This window comes from Dipteris shenzhenensis, chromosome 9 (assembly GCF_047967505.1).
Source record: "Dipteris shenzhenensis isolate YYH24624 ecotype China chromosome 9, Dip_SZ_1.0, whole genome shotgun sequence".
Lineage (NCBI taxonomy): Eukaryota > Viridiplantae > Streptophyta > Polypodiopsida > Gleicheniales > Dipteridaceae > Dipteris > Dipteris shenzhenensis.
In genome coordinates, this window is record NC_141604.1 from 28,170,444 (window position 1) to 28,192,127 (window position 21,684).

The 21,684-nt window shown below is 47.0% G+C and overlaps 1 protein-coding gene across 2 annotated transcripts in view; it reads right to left on the bottom strand.

The window, feature by feature from the left end:
* Positions 1–21,684, bottom strand: part of NRPC2 (nuclear RNA polymerase C2) — a 188,620-nt gene that overhangs the window by 116,094 nt on the left and 50,842 nt on the right. For both annotated transcript variants that reach the window (XM_087378899.1, XM_087378900.1), the window contains exons 6-7: positions 17,559–17,611; positions 17,403–17,467 (exon numbers count right to left, since the gene is read on the bottom strand). In XM_087378899.1, the coding sequence (XP_087235025.1) occupies positions 17,403–17,467; positions 17,559–17,611 (118 nt within the window). The remainder of the gene's footprint in view (positions 1–17,402; positions 17,468–17,558; positions 17,612–21,684) is intronic.

Here is a 21,684-nt window from a genome sequence, read left to right on the forward strand (position 1 = left end):
AATCTTTCTATTGAATTGACGAGCTTCAACATGACAGAAACAACTAAGTATTATGCAAAGAGGGCGCTCTCTCCAAAATCCAAAAGACAGTCAAGGGAGACTCTGCCCCCCATAGCCTCTTCGTCTGAAGATACTTCCTATGTGTTTGACATGTTGCATGAGGAATTTCAACAAAGTAGAAGGGATTGGATGTTGCCTGCTCCGGAACTCACTTACAAAATGAAGCTGCCTTCACTCATGCATCCTCTGAAGAAGCTCTCTCAGACTGCAGTCATCATCTTTTTCCCTGGGAAAATACCTTCAGCTAATGATATGGGACAATGGATAAATTCCCTATTAGGTGGCTGCTATGTGAAAGGAGTTTACTTTGCCTCTCGAGGATTTTATGAGGTTCATCTCTTGGATGCCTTGACAAAACAAAAGATGCTTGAAATTTCTTCTTTATTTCTTGGCCGTCAGATGGTTCATATCATGCCTTGGTCTCCAAATAAGGACTATCAGAATCTCATCAAGCACCATTGCCCTGTATGGGTTGAAGTGGTTGATTTCCCAGATTATATGAGAACGGAGCTTCCCAGCTTAGCAATGACATTGGGACAGGTGATCTATCCCCCTCGTCCCAGAGGTAATAAAAATCGCTTTTGCATCTTATGGGATACAGAGAGACCAACCCCTCCTTCTATTGCTATTGAGATTGAGGGTGTTAATTTGGGAAATAAATATTTCACTTTGAAATGGGGAATTTTTTCTGGAGCCTGTTTCTCTTGTCATAAGTTTGGACATCTAGCTTCTGAGTGTCCCTCTATCCTTCATCCTCCTCCTCCAGCTGCCATTCCTCAGCCATCTAATAAAGGAGGTCAGAAGACTTACGTGGAAAAGATAGAAGCTAGAGGGGGAAAGCCTTCAGTTCATACAGGGAGTCAAGTCATTTCAGCTCAAAACAAGGACAAAGGAAAGGAAAGGCAAGTGGAAAATAATTCATCTTCTCATGACGGTTGGCAAACTGCTAAGAAGACAATGCCTCTCAAATAAAGACCTCTCCAATCCCGTAATTGGGATGCTTTTGCTCCTTCTCCTGGTCAACCATCTACCTCTTCTGATAACCCAATCTCAAAGGCATGGGTCAATGCAGTCAAGAAGGGTATTCCGCTTTGCGAAGAAGATGATCTTGTCAGGGAATTAGATTTTGAGGGTCGGCAAGACCCTGAGGCAATGGCAGAGGCCTAATGCCTCCTTTTCTTTCTGAGGATTACTCATTCCTTGTACATATTTTCATGCATCCTTCTCTTAAATGTGTTTCTTACAATATACAAGGCCTCTGTAACCCGAATAAATGGAGGCTCCTTTGGCACTATATAAATACAACTCATCCAGATGTTGTGTGTCTGCAAGAGCATAATCAGCATTCTTTTGCTGGCCAACATGGGTCCTTTTCAGGATATGATATATTTTATGCAGGCTCTGATCAATTCTCTGGGGTGTGCATTCTAGCCAGACATGATTTGCAGCCATGTGTAGCATATAATGATATTTGTGGCCGATGGATGATTATCCAATGCATAATAAATGGAGAGATTTTTGAAATTGGTTCCTTGTATGCCTCTCAAACTTCAGCTCGTAGAGCTCGAATGTGGGATTCCATAAAGCAATATCCTTCGTCCTCAAATGCTATACTTTGTGGTGATTTTAATAACTCTCCTCACTGGAAGGACAATACCACTCATAAATCCAAGATATGATTTCATCACTTCATTGAGCAGATTTATGGACAGCAACTCACCCTACAGTTTTGGGCTTTACATATCATCATAATGCCTTTATAGAGTATTGGGCCAGGCTTGACAGATTGTATCTTATTCATGCTCAGCAATATGATGATTATACATGTCAAATGTGGACTGATTATTCCCAACAATTGTCTGATCACACTCCTCTTTGGCTGAACTTTTCATTTGGTATGCCTCTGGATAATATACAGCTCTCTCCAGTCAGACACTTACAGGTTAATCAATTATATCTTTCTCATGAAACATTCCAGCAAATGATTCGATTGGCTTGCAGGCCATTGCTATCACATGCTTGGAAGGACAGTGACTTTGCTTGGAACTCTTTCGTGCATCACATCCAAAATGTCATCGAGGAATATGGAAGATGGTACATGGCAGAAACCAGGCATCATATCCAATGGGCAAAATCACAAAAGCAGTCCTTGGTACAAATTAGCCATCAAATGTTCCTTTTTGCTTCTGAACAAGGTTCATTGTCTTTTGCTTCTTCTATAATTGATGCCAATGATAAACACAAGCTTCCAAATGGCAGACAAGGGCTAGAGTTAAGCCTTTACTAGATAAGGGTTGTTCCTCAAAATCTTTTTTTCAGAATTTACATGTATATAGACAAAGTCAATCTATCATGAGAGTCAGAAAATCAGATGGTAATTGGACCCAGACTTTATCTCAACTAGAAAAACAATGTCTGGATCATTTTCAGCTTCTTTTTTCTCAACCATCTTCTTCTACTCCTCAGGTTGAATTGGCTCGGAGCAAATTTCTTGATCTTGTCTCTCCTATTGTTTCTTTGCCAAAAGCTTCATTGCTAGAAGTGTCTTTTTCAGATATTGAATTGGATGATGCTCTCAAACATTTGGGTAAACATAAATCCCCTAGTTGGGATGGTTTGATGGTTGAATTTTTTGTAACCTTCTGGGCTGAATTGAAGGGTCTAATCTTGCAGCTCATAAATGTAGCCTGGCAGCATCAACATCTTCCTTCAGATTGGAAGCATGGTCTGGTTAAGCTTGTGCCCAAAAAACTCCTATGTGAGACTATGGCTGGCTGGAGGCCCATCACTTTGATGCATGTTATATATAAACTTGTTGCCAAAATGTTGGTTCACCGGATAAAAGATATTCTTCATGATGGTCTACATCCCAAGCAATATGGTTTTGTTCCAAGACGGAATATCCATGATAGTATCTCTAATACTCTCATTGCAATGGAATATGCTAAATATTCAACACAAGATGTTTTGGTCATGCAGGTGGATGTGGCAAAGGCATTTGATACCATACAGTGGGATTATGTCTCTCAAACCATGTCTAGACTTGGTTTTGGGCCAAAGTTAGTTAATGTCATTTATTGGCTTTACTCAGATTCCACTGCTCAATGCTTTATAGGGAATCGTTTGTCTAAGTCTTGGACTCTGGGACGGTCAGTTCGACAGGGATGCCCTCTCAGTGCTTTGCTATATGCTATTGCCTCTCATCCTTTGCTTCTTTATATGGATCATCTGGTTGATACTGGACAGCTTGTGGGGCTTCAGATTCCTGGCTCACGGACTTTCATTGCACAAGCTTATGCAGATGATTCTTTCTTCATGCCAAAGAATTGTCTTCTGGAACTTCGCTTATTGATGGATACCCTTTCTGATTTTGGGTTGGCAGCAGGTCTAAATATTAATTTTCAGAAACGGTTCTTTGACTTCCAAGGTACGGAATGAGCTGCTGCTCCTCCCCGTGAGCTACTGCCCCCCCCCTCTCCCTCTCTCAGCCAGCCCCCTCTCCCTCTCCCTCGCTGCCCCCCTCCTCCCCCCCCTCGCTGCTCCCCCTCTCCCTCCCCTCTCGCCAGCCCCCCCTCTCCCTCCTCCCTCACCCTCCCTCTCCCCTTCCTCCTCGCCGCCCTCCCTCTCCCCCCCCCGCTGCCCCTACCTCTCCCTCCCCGCTGCCCCTACCTCTCCCTCCCGGCCCTACCTCTCCACCACCCGACAGCCCCCCCGTTCCCCTCCTTCACCCCTGCCCCCTCCCTCACCCTCCCCGCCCTCCCTCTCCGCCACCCCCAAACCCTCCCACCCCTTCTCCTCCCCCGCCATCCCTCTCCCCCCCCCCGCTGCCTCCTACCTCTCCCTCCCCACTGCCCCCTACCTCTCCCTCCCCGCCCTCCCTCTCCCCCGCCCCCTTCTCCTCCCCCGCCCTTCCTCTCCACCCCCGCGCTGCTCTCCCCCCCCCCCTCCTTTCCTCTCCCCCGCCTTCCCTTTCCGCGCACCACACCCAAAAAAAAAAAAAAAAGTTTATTTTTTTTAAAAAAAAACCTGTCCACCCTCTCCCTCCCCGCCCCCTTCCTTCCTAACTCAGCTCCCTACGCCTCCCCCCTCTACCTACCTCCGTCTCCCTCTTCTTGCCACCTCTCCCTCGCCTCCTCCTCGCCTCCCTGCCACCTCTCCCCTGCCCCCTCCTCCCCTCTCGTTGCTCCCCCTAGTCTACCTCTCCCTCTCCTGTTCTTCATCTTCCAGCGCCCTGGATCCAGGGCGTCCCGGGCAACACTTTCACGGACGGAGCGTATTAAGTGTTTGAATCGGCCTTTTTCACATCAATTGGCGAATGGATCCCCATTCAGCCAATCTTCGTCCACTTCCACCAGCAGCGAGAACCGTCATTTTTTCAGAAGACGAGTTGTAGCAGCTCAAGAAAGATGTGGAACTAGAAGGCTCCACATCACTTTTCGACCGCATCTTTGGGTCACACCCTTCCAGATCACAGGCTAGAGATTGGATGCTAGCGGCGCTACTAGGAGATCTTGCCCCACACCTCAGGGATATTCGACTATTGGGACGTGGATTCTTCCAAGTGATCTTCGACTCTCACGAGTCCACAGCCCTTGTTCTCAAAGCTAATCCTCTGGCTTTGGGTTCGAGGAGGATCTTTCTTTTGCCCTACACCTTGGGCTTCGATCCAGTCGAGAAGGACAGTCAGGTCACATCATTGTTCATTAGGTTTCCTGGTCATCCTCAGGTTTACCATCGACTTCTTGCTACTATCCGAGCCACTTTCGGAGTGGTCACTGAGATTCCCCCCCTTCCTGGCATGCCTTCTTCCTCGACAGAGGCAGTCAGAGCGGAGGGGGTGCCCCGAGTTAGGGTCATTGTCTCTGACCCTAACATCTCAGATGACCACATCATGATTCAGCGTCCAGATGGCTCTCTCTTTCGACAGAGAATCGAGATTGCAGGTAGATAGGATTAGTGCAGGATTTGCAGGACCCTTGGGCACTTTGCTAGAGATTGCCCAAGGAAGAGAAAAAGACCCAAGAGGTCTTCTGGTGCAGTTGCTTCACGTACTACCCCGTCTGCACCTCCCCTGCAGCCTCTACCACGCACTCCAGGACTACCAGGAGCAGCAGGGCGCCTTGCTTCGCGCACCTCAGGACCACCAGGGGCAACAGGGCGCCCAAATCCTGCAGCACTCCCAGTACCACAATGGAGAGCGGTCAGAGTGGCTTCTTTACCTCAGGAGGAGATCTTTGATCCGGTTCAAACAAATGCCATCCAGACTCCAGAGGTGGATGTTGCTGCAGCCGCAGATACTACAGTTCTAGATCAGGAGGGGCCTTCAGATGCACCAGTCCCAGTCATTTTGGTTTCTGATCATGATGGGGCTACCGATACTTCTTCCCCTCAGATTGTTCCTGCCACAGCTGAGGGAGTGCATGCACAGATGAGGACTCCAGATCCCTCTTTAGCCCAGCCACAGGCCTCCTCAACTCCCAGCTCCAGTTCTACTGATAGAGGCTTGGCAGGTACTTCTCCTCCTTTCTCCACGAGTGCAGGTCTTCTTCGCACTCCTCGGCCAGACCTGCTTCTCAGGAACTCTTTTTCGACACTGGCTGATTCAGCGACTTTCATGGATGATGAGGAGTTTGTGCCCTTCACCTTAGGGGTCCCGGTCATTGGGATTCCTTTTGATAGGGCCTCCCCCTCAGCAGGTGTAGGGATCCTTTCACCTGTTGAGTTTCCTGCCCTCAACAAGAGTGTTTCGGCCCACGCGAAGCTGGTCTCTTCTACTAGGTCGGGCAAGCCTTTCCATCCAGCATCCTCCTGTCAATGAGGATAGTCAGCTGGAACATACAAGGCCTAGGCGGAATTCCACACCGTCGCCGTAGGTAGCTGATCTGGAATCAGCTTCATCCAAGTGTCACTAGAGGTGCTATTGATATCCTTTTTATCCAAGAACACAAGTTGGATGCCAGTGATTGCTCTAAGTCTGGAAAACTGCTTTCTGGCCATACTTTTTGGTCGCCTGCCTTGGGCACCAGGGGAGGCACTTCTATTTCAGTTTCGCAGTCGGTTCTCCCCTTGGTTGTTGGACACGGAGTCATTATTCCCTCTAGAGCTCAGTGGATTATTCTCTTGATTGGAGGGTGTAAGGTTGGTTTCCTTAACCTTTATGCCTCAAACATTAGAGGGGAACGTGTCATTATGTGGAAGGATTTGCTCTCCTGGGCCCCCATTGCGGATTCATGGGTGATTGGAGGTGACTTTAACACGGTTGAGTTACCGTCATACAAAAAAGGGGGTAGAGAAGGAGGACTTCACTCTTTGGAGAGAGCAGCTTGGGATGCCTTCCTATTCATGCACGCATTGACAGATTCTATGTAGATGATTGGGCACTTGACAGAGGTGGATCGGTATGCATTGCTGCTGGGGTTTCCACTTCAGACCACTTTCCTATTGTGCTGGCTATCTCAGAACCTCACTTGAGAGGCCGGTCTGCCAGCATCAGGATTCCAGATGCCTTGTACACAGAGGAGGACCTTACAGAGGCAGCCCTGCAAATATGAGTTTCTCATGTCCAGGGTGGGCAGCCATTGCCATCATAGGTAGCTGCTGCCCTTTCTCGTATTAGCGACTTCTACCTCTCAGTTGCTTGTACCAAGACACGAGATATTCTCACACGTGAGATTGGTGTTCGCTAGCAGTTGGCAGCTTTACAGAGGGAAGAGCAGAAACGGCCTTCAGATGCTTGGATTCAAGAGCGCCTTGCTGCAGCAAGGGCTCATCAACAGGTATTGCTTGATCAGAGAGCAGAGTATGCCTTTCATGCACGGGAGTCCTTCTAGATTCAGATGGGTGGCAGAGTCAATAAACACTTTTTCTCTACTCTTGGCCCTAGACATAGTAGAAAGAGTGTATCCCAACTTATTGACTCACATGGGGTTTTACAGACAGATCCAGATGATGTCTTGCGCATAGCTTCAGATTTTATGCCGCCCTTCTTACTGCTGATCCTAAGACACGGGATAGAGAGGATGCTAGACAGGTTATTTGGCAGAGCATCCCTTTGTTGGTGAAACCAGATATGCATGTTTTGCTTGATGCACCTTTCACCAACATAGAGTTCAGGACTGCACTTTCAGCCCTTCACAAGGGCAAATGCCCAGGTTCGGATGGCCTTACCCCCTCTTTTTTCATTGCATTTTGGGATATGATTGGAGACTACATTACTTCAGCCCTGCAGGGCATTTGGGACTCTGGTGAGATGCCCGGGTCGCTTACAGAGGGTCTCATCCACCTTATCCCGAAAGGAGGTTGCAGAAATCTAGTGTCCCAGTGGAGGCCTATCACACTTCTGGGGACTTGTTACAAGATTCTGGCCAAGGCAATCAGCCTCCGATTGCGGCCCCTTCTCCTAGATCTTATTCATGATACTCAGACGGGATTTGTGCATGGCAGAAGCATTTTTGATAACATTTTCTCTTTCTGGGAAGCCTCAAAGTGGGCCATGCAGAGCGGCCAAAATCTAGCCATTCTACTTTTGGATTTTGAGAAAGCTTATGACACAGTAGATTGGGGTTTTTTGGAGGGCACCCTTCTACGTTTTGGCTTTACTGATGCTTGGATCAGAGGTGTTTCCTCTTTGTACAGATCAGCCCACAGCCAGGTACTTATTGGTGGGGTAAGGGGTGAGAAATTTCAGATTTCCAGATCAGTCCGTCAGGGATGCCCCCTTGCTTCTTTTCTTTTTTTGTTCGTGGCCGAAGCTATGAGTATCTATGTTAGATCTCAAGCTGACATTTTTGGGCTGATACTTCCCATTAGAAAGGAAAAGGAGTTACTTGATAGTGAGTTGGCAGATGACACAGCAGTTTCCTTGGATGCCACTCCACAGACGCTCACTTCTTTCAGGACAGCATTGGATTTATTTTGCTTGGCGGCGGGGGCGCAGATAAATTGGCATAAATCCAATGGCTTTTGGATCAGTGATGAGGACACTCCAGTCTTGACATAGGATTCACTTGGGTTCAGAGGGGTGTGCCAGTCAGGTATTTGGGCTGCCAGGTCGGCTTGGATATTTCTTCCACGCAGCAGTTTGCTCCCATGTTGGAGAGCATCAGGAGGAAGCTCCTTTTTTGGAGCTCAACCAAGCTGGATCTTGCCTCTAGTGTTGTGGTGGTCAACCAGGTCCTCTTGGCCACAGCTTGGTTTGTTTATTCTTGCTAGTGCTGTTCTAGGAACTGCATCACTCAGCTCAGGAGACCGATCAGAAATTTTCTTTGGAGTGGGCTTGATGGCACAGCAAATGCCTTAGCCAGGGCTTGGGAGACCCTCATCCTCCCTACACAGGAAGGGGGTCTCAATATTATTGATCCAGATTTACAGTGCAGAGCTTTACTTTGCAAGATGGTGGTGCGGGGACTTATGCCAGGGCAGGAACCGTGGAAGGCCTTTCTTATTAGCAGCATACAGAGGTGCACACTTTCTTCAGGAGGAGACTGGATGAGCAGTATTAGGTGGATCTTCACCACAGCACACCTCAGATCACCTTCGTCCCCTCTCATGGTTGCCATTCTGAAAGCATGGACCAATTTCAGGAGCACTCTTCGGAGGATTCCTCCTTCCTCTTCTGACGAGATTGATAGGCAACCCATCATGTGGAATGACAGTATTTTAGATGATCATGGTAGACCACTTGGTGCCTCACTTTACATGCAGTGGTCCAGGTGGGGGAAAGAAAGAAAGAAAGAAAGTTTATTAAAGTCTTCGGAAGACCGATGGGTCTATGAGACTATGAAAATCCTGATACAACGAGCTGTGGTAGTGGAGCTACTAAACGAGCATCCATACCAATCCAAAATGCAAAATGCAAAAAATGCAAAAATGCAGAATGGCAGTACTAAGTCCTAAGTACAACATAGTCATGTCAATGGTCGACTATATATCAATCTCAGCATCATCATCGATATCATCATCATCCCCAGCAACAGCAAGATATCAGGATGGATGAGGCAATGAAGGCATGAAGTCGGCAATAGAGTGTTGTCGGCCACTCAAAGGTGCGGTCCTGGCACGTCTCCTGGTCGTAGCTCTGCGTCTAACCAGGGCTACTATGACCCCCGTCGGTCGGGATCCGACTCTAAACAAGGAGGGCATGTCTCCAAGTGTAATTTGTGTATCGACCCTCTGTCTGAGCTGTCGGGTCACGCACTCCGGGTCACGGTCATGTCGAGGCCTCGTCTCGTTGGGATCCATGTGATCTAGCTGAAAGAACTCCGTGATAGAGCTCTAAAGAGAGATCAACCGAGAAAGAAGTCTGCTCCTGTCTCCGTGCTCGGAGTATCCTCTCGCGGTGTCTAAGTGCCTCATGAATGAAACCTACCAAACACCGCTGGTCGGGTAGGAGAGGAAATGGGCTAAAATCCCATAACTATCTCTGAAGAGGCAATGGAAACGTCCTCGGATCTCATAGTACACAGGACACCTGAAGATAAAATGCTCCTCTGTCTCAACCTCCTGTATGTCACATAGTGTGCATATGCGCCACTCCCAGGGTAGTCGCTCTGCTCTGCCACTCTCGATGCAAAGTCTATGTGAAGAGACCCGGAACAGAGAGATCCTCATCGAGTGGGGTAGGTGAATCTGTGTCTATCCTGGTGGGTCAATGAAACCCTCCGCTGTGATATGTAAGAAGTGATCTCTATAGAAGGTAAGCTTCACTGAGAGTTCACTCGGTTCCAACCAGGTCCCAAAAGTGTGTAGCTGTAGCAGATCCTCACGGATAACCTGGTTGACCTCGTGTGATAAGAGGGGAGAAAACGGAGCATCCATCCTATACTGGAAGGGAGGTAGTCTATCCATGTGAAGCCCCAGTCGCTCAAACCATCTCTCTGTACGTGCATACCAGCACCTCTGATCTCCTCCTGCTACAAGTGCCATAGAAGAGGATAGAGCTATCCATGGTAGCCTGCTACGCCCCGAGGTATAATCCCCATATTCCCTAACTCAGTACAGATATGTGATGACCTGAAATGCAGCATCTAGATGTAAAGGGGATGACCCAAACTCAGCCTGAATGATCTGGTGAGGAACGGATGACTTACCACGAATCATCCGTGATAGCATGAGAACCTGTAGCCACTCCATACGGGCCCACTCTGTATCCGACAAGTCTGGCCCCCAACAAGGGCTGCCGTACATCCCCGTTAGGCGAGCCAAGGAGTCAAAAAGCAACCCCTTGGTGAATGGATCCTGAAAGTGTGAGCGGAAGCATTGCCTCTCTAGCCTGGCCAATGAGGCATACCCTCTACTCAAGCGTGCCTGCATCGCGGGTCTCATAGTGAAGCTCGGTCCGGAGAAGATAACCCCAAGATAAGTGTATGATGAAACTATCTCAATAGATGGCCCCGCAAATGTGAACTGCTCCTGACGCATGATGGCTCGAGATGTATTGAAGATCATGACCTTGGTTTTACCCAGGTTGACCTTCAAATCATGAGACTCACAAAAGGACTGTAGTGCGTCTAGGTGTCTGTGAAGCCCCTCTACTGAGGAAGACAAGAGAGCCACGTCATCTGCATAGAGCAAAATCTCGATCAACGTGCCCGCAAGAGAGCAACCTATACCCCCTGTGTTTGCATCACTGTCTCAAGCTCGTCAATGTAGAGGCCAAACAAGGTAGGCGACAAAGGACACCCTTGTTTGACCCCGATGGTACTCATGATCTCGTCTGTCCACCCAGATCTTGCCCGAACTCTACCAGAAACTCTCTCGTAAAGTGCCATGACAGCCCAAATGATCTCTTGGTCATAACCCAAGTCCTGTAGACGCCGTATCAGGCGGGCTCTCGGGACCGTGTCAAATGCCTTGCGAAAATCCACAAAGCAACAATAAACCCTCTACTTCCGTGACCTCGCCTCCTCGATGATACATCTGAGCGTCAGAATGTGGTCCATGGTTCCATGATCACGTCGGAATCCGACCTGTCCTGCTGCTCTGAGTCCTCGACACTCTGCAAGTCTGCTAACCTCGGAGTCAAGTACTGATGCATAAATCTTGGACATGAAATGTCCAAGTATAATGGTCCTGTAGTTCTCCGGGCTCATGGGATCCCCTACCTTGTGGATGGGTGAGATAGTGTTAACAGTCCAAGTGTGTGGAAATCCCAAACAAACCGCTCCATTAAAAAGCTTTGCTAAGATCCGGGCTAGCAGGTTAATCCCATATGCAATGAACTCAGTGCATAGTCCCTCATGATCCTTTGCTCGGCCATTATGAAGTTTCATTACAACATCCTTTACCCCTCCCCTAGTGAAGAGGGTGCAGGATGTGGGACGAGGCATGTGTGAGAGGCTAAGGACTGTTGTTGATTTGGGATGTCATAAAGTGTGCGTGCATAATCAAACCAGATCTGGGTGTCAGTGAGTGGTGGAGGGGACCGTCCTTCTAGAAATCTCCACCAGAAGTCCTTAGAGTTGTTACTAAACAAAATGTTCAGTAGCTCCTCGTTTCGACAAACGAAGTCTAGTTTCTTCCTCTGTACCAGTCTACGGTAATCACGTAGCATATCTGGTGCGCGCGGAAGACTGTTTTTGGTTTCGAATCTGAGTTGACGGCGTAAGGCCTTACACTCATCATTGTACCAACTATTACAGGGTACGGTTCCAAGGGGTGGTGGGCGGGTGGAGTGGGTGGTGTGGGAAAAAGCGTGAATGGCAGCCTCGTGTAGTGAGCGGATGACAAGGGCAGCACGATCCTCTAAAAGGGATATGAAGTCAATATAAGCGAGAAGTATGTATAGACGGCCAGAGTAAGAAGGTTAGTAATCCCAATCAAAGCGTATATCGTGGTAGGTGGAGTAAGCACTAAGTGGGGTGGAAGTTGCTTTGCGAAGGGAGATGGAGATGCGAAAGAAAAGGTATGTATGATCAGCCTTTGGGGGGAGAGGTGCTACAGTGAAATCAGTAATGCGAGATGTGAAGACAGGGAATCCCATGATGTAATCAACAACACTGGAGCCCCCCCCATGTGGAAAGCATGTGAAACCACTTGAAGCGGGCCATCTGTCAAGACCATTATAGATAATGAGATCATGTATCCTGCCTAGGTCTAATAGGGCCTACCCATAGGATGAGAATGGACCTCACCTGTCAGCCGAAACCCGTAGCATACCTGCCTCCTCAAGGTCAACATCTGCCAGTAGAGTGGAATCATCTCTAAAATCAAAAAGTGATACCTGACGGGCCCTTGTCCTCACGTTGAAGTCTCCCACTAGAAGGACTTCTCCGCAGCTAGAAAAGTCAACGATGGACTGATAAAGGGCAGCAAATAGGGATGTCTCATCATCACCTCGAATATCTCTGGCAAAGTGGGAGGTCTCCGGAGGGAAGTAGCAAACTGCGACAAACAGATCCTGGCTGTCCATGTGTCGTATCCGGATCCAAAGAAATCTGGAATGTGTATCTCTCTGCTCTACTGAAACGAACCCCTGAAGTGTGGATCTGAAAAGGACTGCAACTCCACCTGAACCTCGAACTCCTCCTGTACCCCTCGTCTCATCTCTGTAGGCAGACTCCCATGTATATCCACTGACTATTGAAAGAGGCTGCTCTGGACTCTGATGTGTCTCTGTATAGAAGACTATGTCGTGGCATGTATAGGATTCCAAGAAGTTCCATGGTTCTAACCATAAGGTACCATTATAGTTCCAAATGGTACAGGACGGGGTCTCGGATATCTGAGTCTCATAGACCCCGCTTCCCTATGTAGGGAAGGGGGCTGGTGTCCTACGAGGGCCTGTAAGAAGTCGTCCCTCTCGTACCACTGCCCACTTTCCCTACTTTCGGGCCTGATCCCGCTGCTGCAGCAAAGAGCGCCTCTCCTCAACCTGTAGAGGTGTGAGGTCCTCATCCATAGAGATCGCTGGCTGATCTCGAAGGACTAACCTGTGTCGTAGAGCTGAAAGTCATGCCTCAGTGTCATGAAATCGTATGATCAGGAGTTGCTCTCAGTTAGGATCTCTCCCCACCTACCATGCCCTCTCTATCATGTGCTCAACCACACCCAGGGTAGCGGTCACGAATGCAGTCACATCTACCATCAGTGTAGCCTCAGTGCGTGGGATCCCGCGTACTCTGATGTTGAGAGCCTTACTGGCTCTCTGCTGCTGCTCCATGAGGGTAGCCGAAACGGTGACCCTTGCAGGTTCCCGTTTAGCCACGTCAACCCATCTGGAAGTCTCCTCAATAGCAGATTGCATGCTCGCAATCTGTGCCTCGACCACCGGGGTACTCCTTGGGGCAGTGTGTATGGCTGTGACCTCCTGTCGCAGCTGCATGATATCCTGTCTGAGTCCCTGAATAAGACCTGCCTGCTCCCGAATGGCCCTAGCCTACTCCTGTATGATGTGGCTTTGCTCCTGGTTGAAGTGGACCTGCTCTGTGCGAAGCGAGCCAGCTCCATCTCACGCTCACGAAAACTATGTATCTCCGTGAGTAGGGTCTCACGAGCCTCTGGTGTGTCAGTCCACCCATGTCCATGCTGAAACTGTGGTGACTGTGGCATGAAAGAGTGGGGCTGAGTCCGAAAACTGGACGGTGGCTGAGTGAGGAACAGAGATGACAGTGGAATGGATGAGGCAGTCCCAATGGGGTGTGGGAGGGTGGGCTGACTGAGAGGGAGAGGGGACAGTGAAGCGTAATGCGGCACAGTGTATGACACCTCCGAAGTAGGGGTCATAAGTTGTGCGAGAGCTGTAACAGGAGAAGAGGAAAAGGAAACAACAACCGGCGCCATGGGCATGAGTATGTCACTGATCGTAGATGTAGATGGAGTTGAGACTGGAACTAGAGCTGGGCCTGCAGTGGGGACTGAAGCCGAAGTAGATACAGAGATAGAGGGAGCTGAGGTTGGAGCTGAAAACGAAACTGACACTATAGCGGGAGTTGAGGTTGAGGTTGAGGTAGAGATAGAGGCTGAAGAAGCTAAGGCGGGTCCTACCTTTGCCTTGCTGTTTACCCCGAGTCCACTTCAGTTGTAACGTGTGTTCACATCCTCCAAATTCAGTTGTGTCGTTTGCTTCTTTTTGTTGTTGTTATTTTCGTCTTTCTTGGCTTTGTCCCCCATTTCTCTTGGGGTGTGGGTGCAGATCTTAATGTTAGTGTTCAGCCGGGAGCGGCAAAGCACCGGTTCCCCCCCCATAATGGGAAGCATGTGCAGTGCGAGGTGGTGGAGAGGTAGGGCGGAAGCCTGAAGTGGAGAGGCAGCCAAGAGGTGGAGAAGAAGGAGAGGCTAAGATGGCAAGGCTTTTTTTTTTTTTTTTTTTATAAAGTTGGTTGTGGTTTTTTTCTTTTTTTTTTTCCAAACCAAAAAAAAAAAGGGAACCTGCATCATCTTTGGGGTCTTGGAAAGCTTTCAGCAAGCTTCCAGAGGAGACCAAATCTCAGTTGACAGGACATCTCAGAGGGAGTGCAAGGAGGATCTTGCAGATTGAGGCAGCGCTTCCAGAGGATTGGGTAGAGACAGATGATATGCCACTCACTTGCTCCACTTGGGCAGGTACTTTTACGAGATGCGGTGTTCCGCTTCAGGTTTTGGCCTTTCGAGATGCACAGGAGGATGCTTTAGTTTTTAGTGTGTAGGATGGTGGCACATTGCTCAGATCCACAAAGGACATCTTGCTTGAGTCTGCTTTTCAGCCTATCAGGGTTGTAGGTCTTTTGGTGCAAGGATCAGATTCACAGTGGTTCATCGACCCTGACCCCCGTCTGCTCTCCACCGGGTCTTGGAGGCTTTGGCTCTACGCGGGAGTTCCAGATTGACACAAGGCATCAAGAGAAGAGCACGGTCAGTAATGCCAGGAGATTCCAACTCAGTAGTAGAGGTTGGAGACCTTCCAGAGTTCCTCATTGGGAGACATTTTATATCACTGCAGATTTGCAGAGGTGCTTCTGAAGGAGGCTCTGGAAATCCCACAGGAATAGAAAGATCACTCTCTTCTTTTGGCTCTCTATCCATGGTGGGATTGCAGTGAACCTTTGGAGATCTAGGTTCGGAGCCGACACTACTTGCCCTCGTTGCCTCTCTGATTCGGAGACTATTCAGCATTGCTTATGGGATTGCATACAGGCAAGGATGATTTGGATGGGGTTAGCCAGGATTTTCAGTCACTTTGCCCACTCCCCATTCTTTATGACATGGGGCTCAGTGGCTTGGCTTTCTCTTACAAGGCCGCAGGTATTCTATGAGAAACTTGACTCCTCTCGGGCCATTTTGGTTCAACGTCATCAGTTTGAGTCCTGTTCGTTGGATGTGGTACCACACCTTCCTTTAATATATGTACATGCTTCTGTGAATACTTCTTGGGAGATTTTAGCGAGCATAGCATCCTGGCATATCTGGAGAGCCAGATGCACAGAGGCTATAGAGGGTACTCAAGTTCATCCCTCGCACACTTTGGCTAGTATCTGAACATATCTGAACAGACACTGTATATACTTTGATGGCCGTATGGATGAGTATGCAGGAAGACTCGCCTCAGCTAGGAGGGCTTCTTTCTTCAGAGAATGGAAGGATTCTCCTTTCTTCTCTGAGACTCTTACAGGGTTGAGATGGCACTTTCAGCCTAAGCCTTGGTTGTTTTCCACCTCACTTTGAGGAGGTTTTATTTATCCTCATGATTTCATGATGTATTCCGCTTTGAGCTTGCTCTTGCGAGTTTTTTCTCTTACTTAATATGCGCACAAATGCTTATGGGCATTGGCTCGTTAATCCATGGGGAGTAGTACTTGGCAATTTTCAAGGTAAAATACCTAGTTGTCCATTTTCTGCAGCCTTGATTCAGGATTGGAAGCAGGTGCTCTCTCACATCAAATGGTCTCCCCATCCTGCTTCTATAGCTTCATCTCTTAGACTGGAAAGCCTTCACTAGAGTGCTGTTTTTAACTCTCCTCTTGCAGTGCAACAACCAATCAGGGCTTACAATCTCATGAAGTTGGGCATCCGGTTCATTGACGATGTGGTAGATATTCAAGGGCATGTTCTCTCTTTTCCGGCAGCTTGTCAACAATACAATCTTGGGATGCATCATAGACCCATATGGAAAGTTATTGCAAATCTCTTACTCCCTTTTGTTCTGATTCCATCATTGGAAGTAAGAGACAGGCTTCAAGATTGGCATCTTCAGTCTTCAAGTCTAGGCTTATCCTCTCAATCTTCGCATTTATTGACTTCCATACAAGCTTATAGATTGATTTTACCTCCTCCATGGATTGCTCATCATGCAAATTCTCTTTGGCATCTGAATAAGTCTTTATCTTGGTGGAAAGTAAACTTGAAATTGATATGGAAGTTGAAAATGCCATTCAAGCAAAGACTCTTTTTCTAGGGATGCATTGTTGGTATTTTTCCACTGGGAGTGAAATTGGCTCAAAGAAGGATTGCCTCTCCTCTTTGTCCACGATGTCATCATGCTCCTGAGAGTATTTAGCACTTATTGTAGTTTTGTTCATATTCCAGAGACCTTCTGGACAAGATCTCCTATTTTCTCTCTCAGATTTCCAGCGCACAGGTTCTCGAGGTTTTTCTGGATGTTTGGCAGATTATCTACTTCTTTGTCCCAATATTCTCTTTTCTTCCATTGGATCAGATATGGACCCTCTGGCTTCAACGAAATCATGACTTTCTGAATTCATCTCTTCAGCATCCTTATGAGTTCTTCCCGGCCTCATTGCGGCAGTCCTTATATGATGCCTTGCATGAGGAGGATTTGGATCACTCTTGCATTGAGCTTTTCTTTTACTGTTTCTGATGGATAGGGCATTGGCTCTTTTTTTGAGCACTGCCCTGTTGTAAATGAATGTTTCATAATATAATGTTCTTAGTTTCACCCAAAAAAAAAAAAGTGTGTGGAGAGAGAGGGAGAGAGAGAGAGGTATATACATACACACACTCCTAATAATGTCTCGTTCAGAGCCAAATATGTACAAACACACACACTTTTTTTTTTTTTGTGAAACCAGTGACTATAAAATTAACATAAAATCAATGTACATGACATTAGACTCCAAAAGAGAGCCTAATGGCAGCACTCAAAAGCAGTGAGAAAACACTTCAAGGCTAGTAGCATCCAAATCCCTCACAGCATAACTATCATATAAAGATTGCTTGAGGGACATTCTGAAGAAAGCATATGCCTGAGGGAACTGTTGTCCCATCCTAATATGTACAAACGCACACACACACACACTGCACGTGCACCCACACATATGCATGCACACATAGACCAACAGCTATCTATTGTCATTTTCTGCATGCTCCTGACATTGACCAACATTTAACAGTAATCTGGTTGGCCTTACCAGCCACTACTGTCAGTATCGATTATGATTCGATTCTTTGACAATTGCTCTTGGATTAGAATGACCTGCAGAGTACCAAGCATGACTAAGCCCTGTGACTATGCATCCTTCATTAAGACCTTCCATCTGCAAGAGAAGTTTAATGAAGTAAAGTACCTTTTCAGTTCCCTTCACAACAAAATAACCTCCAGGATCTAGGGGACACTCCCCTGCAAAACCAAAAGCATCGTATTATTCGACTATGTTTTGCATATATAAAAGGTAGCTTTCATTAGAAATCATTAAAAAATTTGACTGCGACCGTTTGCCTTATTTACATAAGAGTTTAGACTTCTTTCTCTATGATGTAATCTGCCAGATAGCCACAACCAGTCTAAATCTCTAACTTCACAAATCTCACATGGAAGAACCCTGCTCTCAGATGCAACATTTAGGTCAGCTAATGAGACGGCAACAAGGATCACAACAAGGAAGGGGGTCTCCTCAAAGCCCTGCAAGAAGGGGGAGAGATGGAATTTTGCTAATTTTAATGATGCAAAGCTTCAGTTTAATCCCAGACTTAGAGTCATTCTTGAACCCAATGAGTTCTTGCATGAGAGCTGTGACAGTGCTTCAAGCCAAACACTTCACAAGTATATCATGCTGCATATACTGACATACCTACACCCAGCATTAGCGGCCATAGTGGGTGAGGATAAATTACGAGCAATTTGTTTCCTGCAATTTTGTAGGCAATGCTAGGATAAAAATAGAATGATCCAGCTGCACAATTTGGATGAATATATGTTAGTGGCACCCACACACCACTAATACAGAAGCAAGGCTTTTGCTTGGGTCTTTTTACCATTGCTGTAGTATCTTTTTAGCAAGGGCTCATGAAGCTTCTCAAGCATGTCAAACAAGCATTCCAAGACAGCTGTCATCGTTAAGCCATATTATTTCCTTTTAATGATCCACCTGAGCAAGGGTATTAAAAAAATGACACGTAAGAAGTGAGAATCTGGAAACCTGGGTGAGAAGAAATCTCGTCTCGCAGACCTTTACACCTACCTAACATCCTTATCAAGGACTGCATGAGGAGAAATTGTGCTCTATGATTGGCCACCACAACCAAGAATCTTCTGTTACTTTGCAGCCACCAACACACCACATAATCATGGCAATGCAAGTGGGATATCACTACAACCTCCGATGCAATGTGCCAGTGCCAAGGTAGCTGTCAGTGACACCTACATTGCAATTGTGAATAGCTTGCAACCACAATATATACTCGTAGTTCCCAACCAAATGCCCACATTCGACAGTCCACCGATACATAATTATATGCCAGATCACAAACACATGCCATTTCCATGCCAGTAACCTGGCCTTAGGTGCCACCTGCAAGCCTTTCACTAACAGCTAGTCCTTTGCCTTTAATGGTCTTTCTTGGAAACTTCGCACCTGCCTTACACGCCAATGAAATCTCCACTGCTGCACACAAAAGAAAATGACTTAAAAAGCAGAACTCAGCATTACTGTTAGTGCATTCTCTCCTCAAGCTGGAAGTCAAAATTCAAATCCCCATGCATGGAGGTAATATAAGCCCATGCATGAAGGCTTTTAATGCCAGATGATAGCATCTGCTCCTTTGGACAGAGATGGTCTCCATTGACACTTTATAAGCCCTATAAGATACGCTGGCGTTGCTATGATATATCTTCTCATCTAGTAGTTCCTGCCACTTGAGGAGGTATTCTAACATAACTTACTTCATATGATCCTAGCATTTGAACGTACTGCATGGGGCCCTTCTCATCCATGCAATAAAGTTCACAGCCCACTACACTATAGGAGTCGTCTGGCTGAGCGCCCTGATCTTATTTATATGCCCTGCAGCTGGTCTCTATGTCATACGGCCTCATAATGAAAGAAGCTAGACATCTCTGATCTGGGTAGGACCAGAGGGTCTGAACCCATCCCTAAACAGACAATGGTAACAATCACAGATCTCATAGTACACAGGGCATCTGAAAGTGAAATGCTCCTCTGACTCAATCTCCTGTCAATCCGTAGGTGCAAGTGGGGGAGTTGGATCATGTGTAGCCTAGTGGATCAATGAAGCCCTCCTCTCATATCATAAGCACTGGTCCCTGTAGATGCTGAGCTTCATAGAAGGCTAGCTAGGGGCTAACCAGGTCCTAAATGTGTGTAATTGTAAGAGATCCTCCCGGCTAACCTCGTGGTAAGAGTGGAACAGAGGGAGCCTCAAGGCTATACTAAAAGGGGCGCAATCTATCCAAACGGAGTCCCAGGCTCTCAAATCATCTGCATGTACGACCACACCAACATCTCTGATCAACCTCAGTTGCTAATGTCATGGAGAGGATAAGGCCAGCCATGGTAACCTATGTCGGCCTCAGGTCCAGGAGCCATAGTCCCTAACTCGACAAAGGTATGAGATCACCTGGAACGATGCGTTGAGCTAAAATGGGGATGCCCCAAAATGATCTGGTTTTGAACCAACGGCACTATGGATCATCCATAACAATAAGAGAGCATGGAGACTCTCGACCTGAGCACCAACCCCCCCTAGTGTTCCGATGAAGGTCTCAAGCTCATCAGTGTATAAGCTAAACAACGTTAAAGATAACAGACAATCTTATTTGACCCCAATAGTGCTCATGATCTCCTCTGCCCACCCTGTAGCCATCCGCACCTTGCATGAGAATGCCATGACTGCCCAAATGATCTCCTAACTATAACTATGATCATGAAAAAGTCTGATGAGGCAAGCTCTTGGCACTGTGGCAAAAGCCTTGCGGAAATCCGCAAAGCAGCAATAAACCCTCTGTCTCCGTGCTCTAGCCTCCCCAATGACACCTCTTAGTGTGAGTATGTGATCTAGAGTCATATGAAAGCCTCCCTGTTTCTCGACTTTGAGTCCCTAGAGATCCGCAAACATGCTAACCTCAGTGTCGAGCACTAATGCATATACCTTGGACATGACATGCCCAATCATAATGGTCCTGTAGTTTTTCGGTCTCATGGGGTCCCCTATCTTGTGGATGGGAGTGATGTTGTCAAGGGTCCCGGTGTGAGGAAAACTGGTGCAAACTGCTTCATTAAAGAGCTTTGCTAAAATCAAGGCCATAGTAACTATTCAATATGCAATGTATTAGATGCATAGTCCCTCATGATCATTTGCCCAGTTGTTATGAAGCTTTAGAGCTTAGTGTTTGACACCACTAGTGGTGAAAAGTGTACAAGAGGTGAGACAGGGTAACTAAGGTCATGTGATGGCTATTGAGAAATATCATACACAGTGAGTGCAAAAAAGTGCCACAAAGTGGTGTCAATGAGAGGAGAGGGGGCTTGTCACTCAAGAAACTTCCACCAAAAGTCCTTAGAGTTGTTATTAAACAAAAATTCTAGAGAATGAAAGCTTGCTTCTTCTAGCGAAACAAACGGCGATACTCGTGTATCGTCTTTGCCTCGCTCGAAAGGCAATGCTTACTCTCGAATCTGAATTCGCGGTGTAGAAAGAAAGAAAGAAAGAAAGAAAGTTTATTAAAGTCTTCGGAAGACCGATGGGTCTATGAAACTGTGAAAATCCTGATATAACAAGCTGTGGTAGTGGAGCTACTAAACAAGCATCCATACCAATGCAAAATGCAAAAATGCAGAATGGCAGTACTAAGTCCTAAGTACAACATAGTCATGTCGATGGTGTTGGAATACTGAAAGGAAAGAGTAGAGTTGACACAAAATCAGAATACTTGCTTATGGAATGAAGAAGAGTGAGGTCCTTAAGTAGGCACCTCATACAAGCTCACTGACATCACTGATGACCTCAGAGCTCCACAATCATCTCCTCAATCTGCTCCTAGATTCACTCAATCATCCTATGTGGCTTTTCCACCACCTAACTGTGCTTGTGGGCACCTAACTGTGCCTCTAGCACTCACACATAGAAACATAAGGTGTGCCTGAGGCATACACCTTGAGATATCCCAACAAACCCCCCCTCAAGGAAATGCCTCAGGCTATGTCAAGGATACATCTAGTCTCATAGTTTCTCATGCCATCTCATGGTGGTCAAGGATAAATCTATGGCTAGGTTCTCATGCTAGCAAGGGTTCCCTTGGGTGTAAGGTAAACAAAAAGGGATACAAACAGACCTTCCAATGGTTATCTCCCCTACATGTACATGCACACAATGTCTGTAGGAGGTACCATGGAACAAAACATACACATGGCCTACATCATAAGGTGACCAGAGGTGTTTACAAAACACACAACA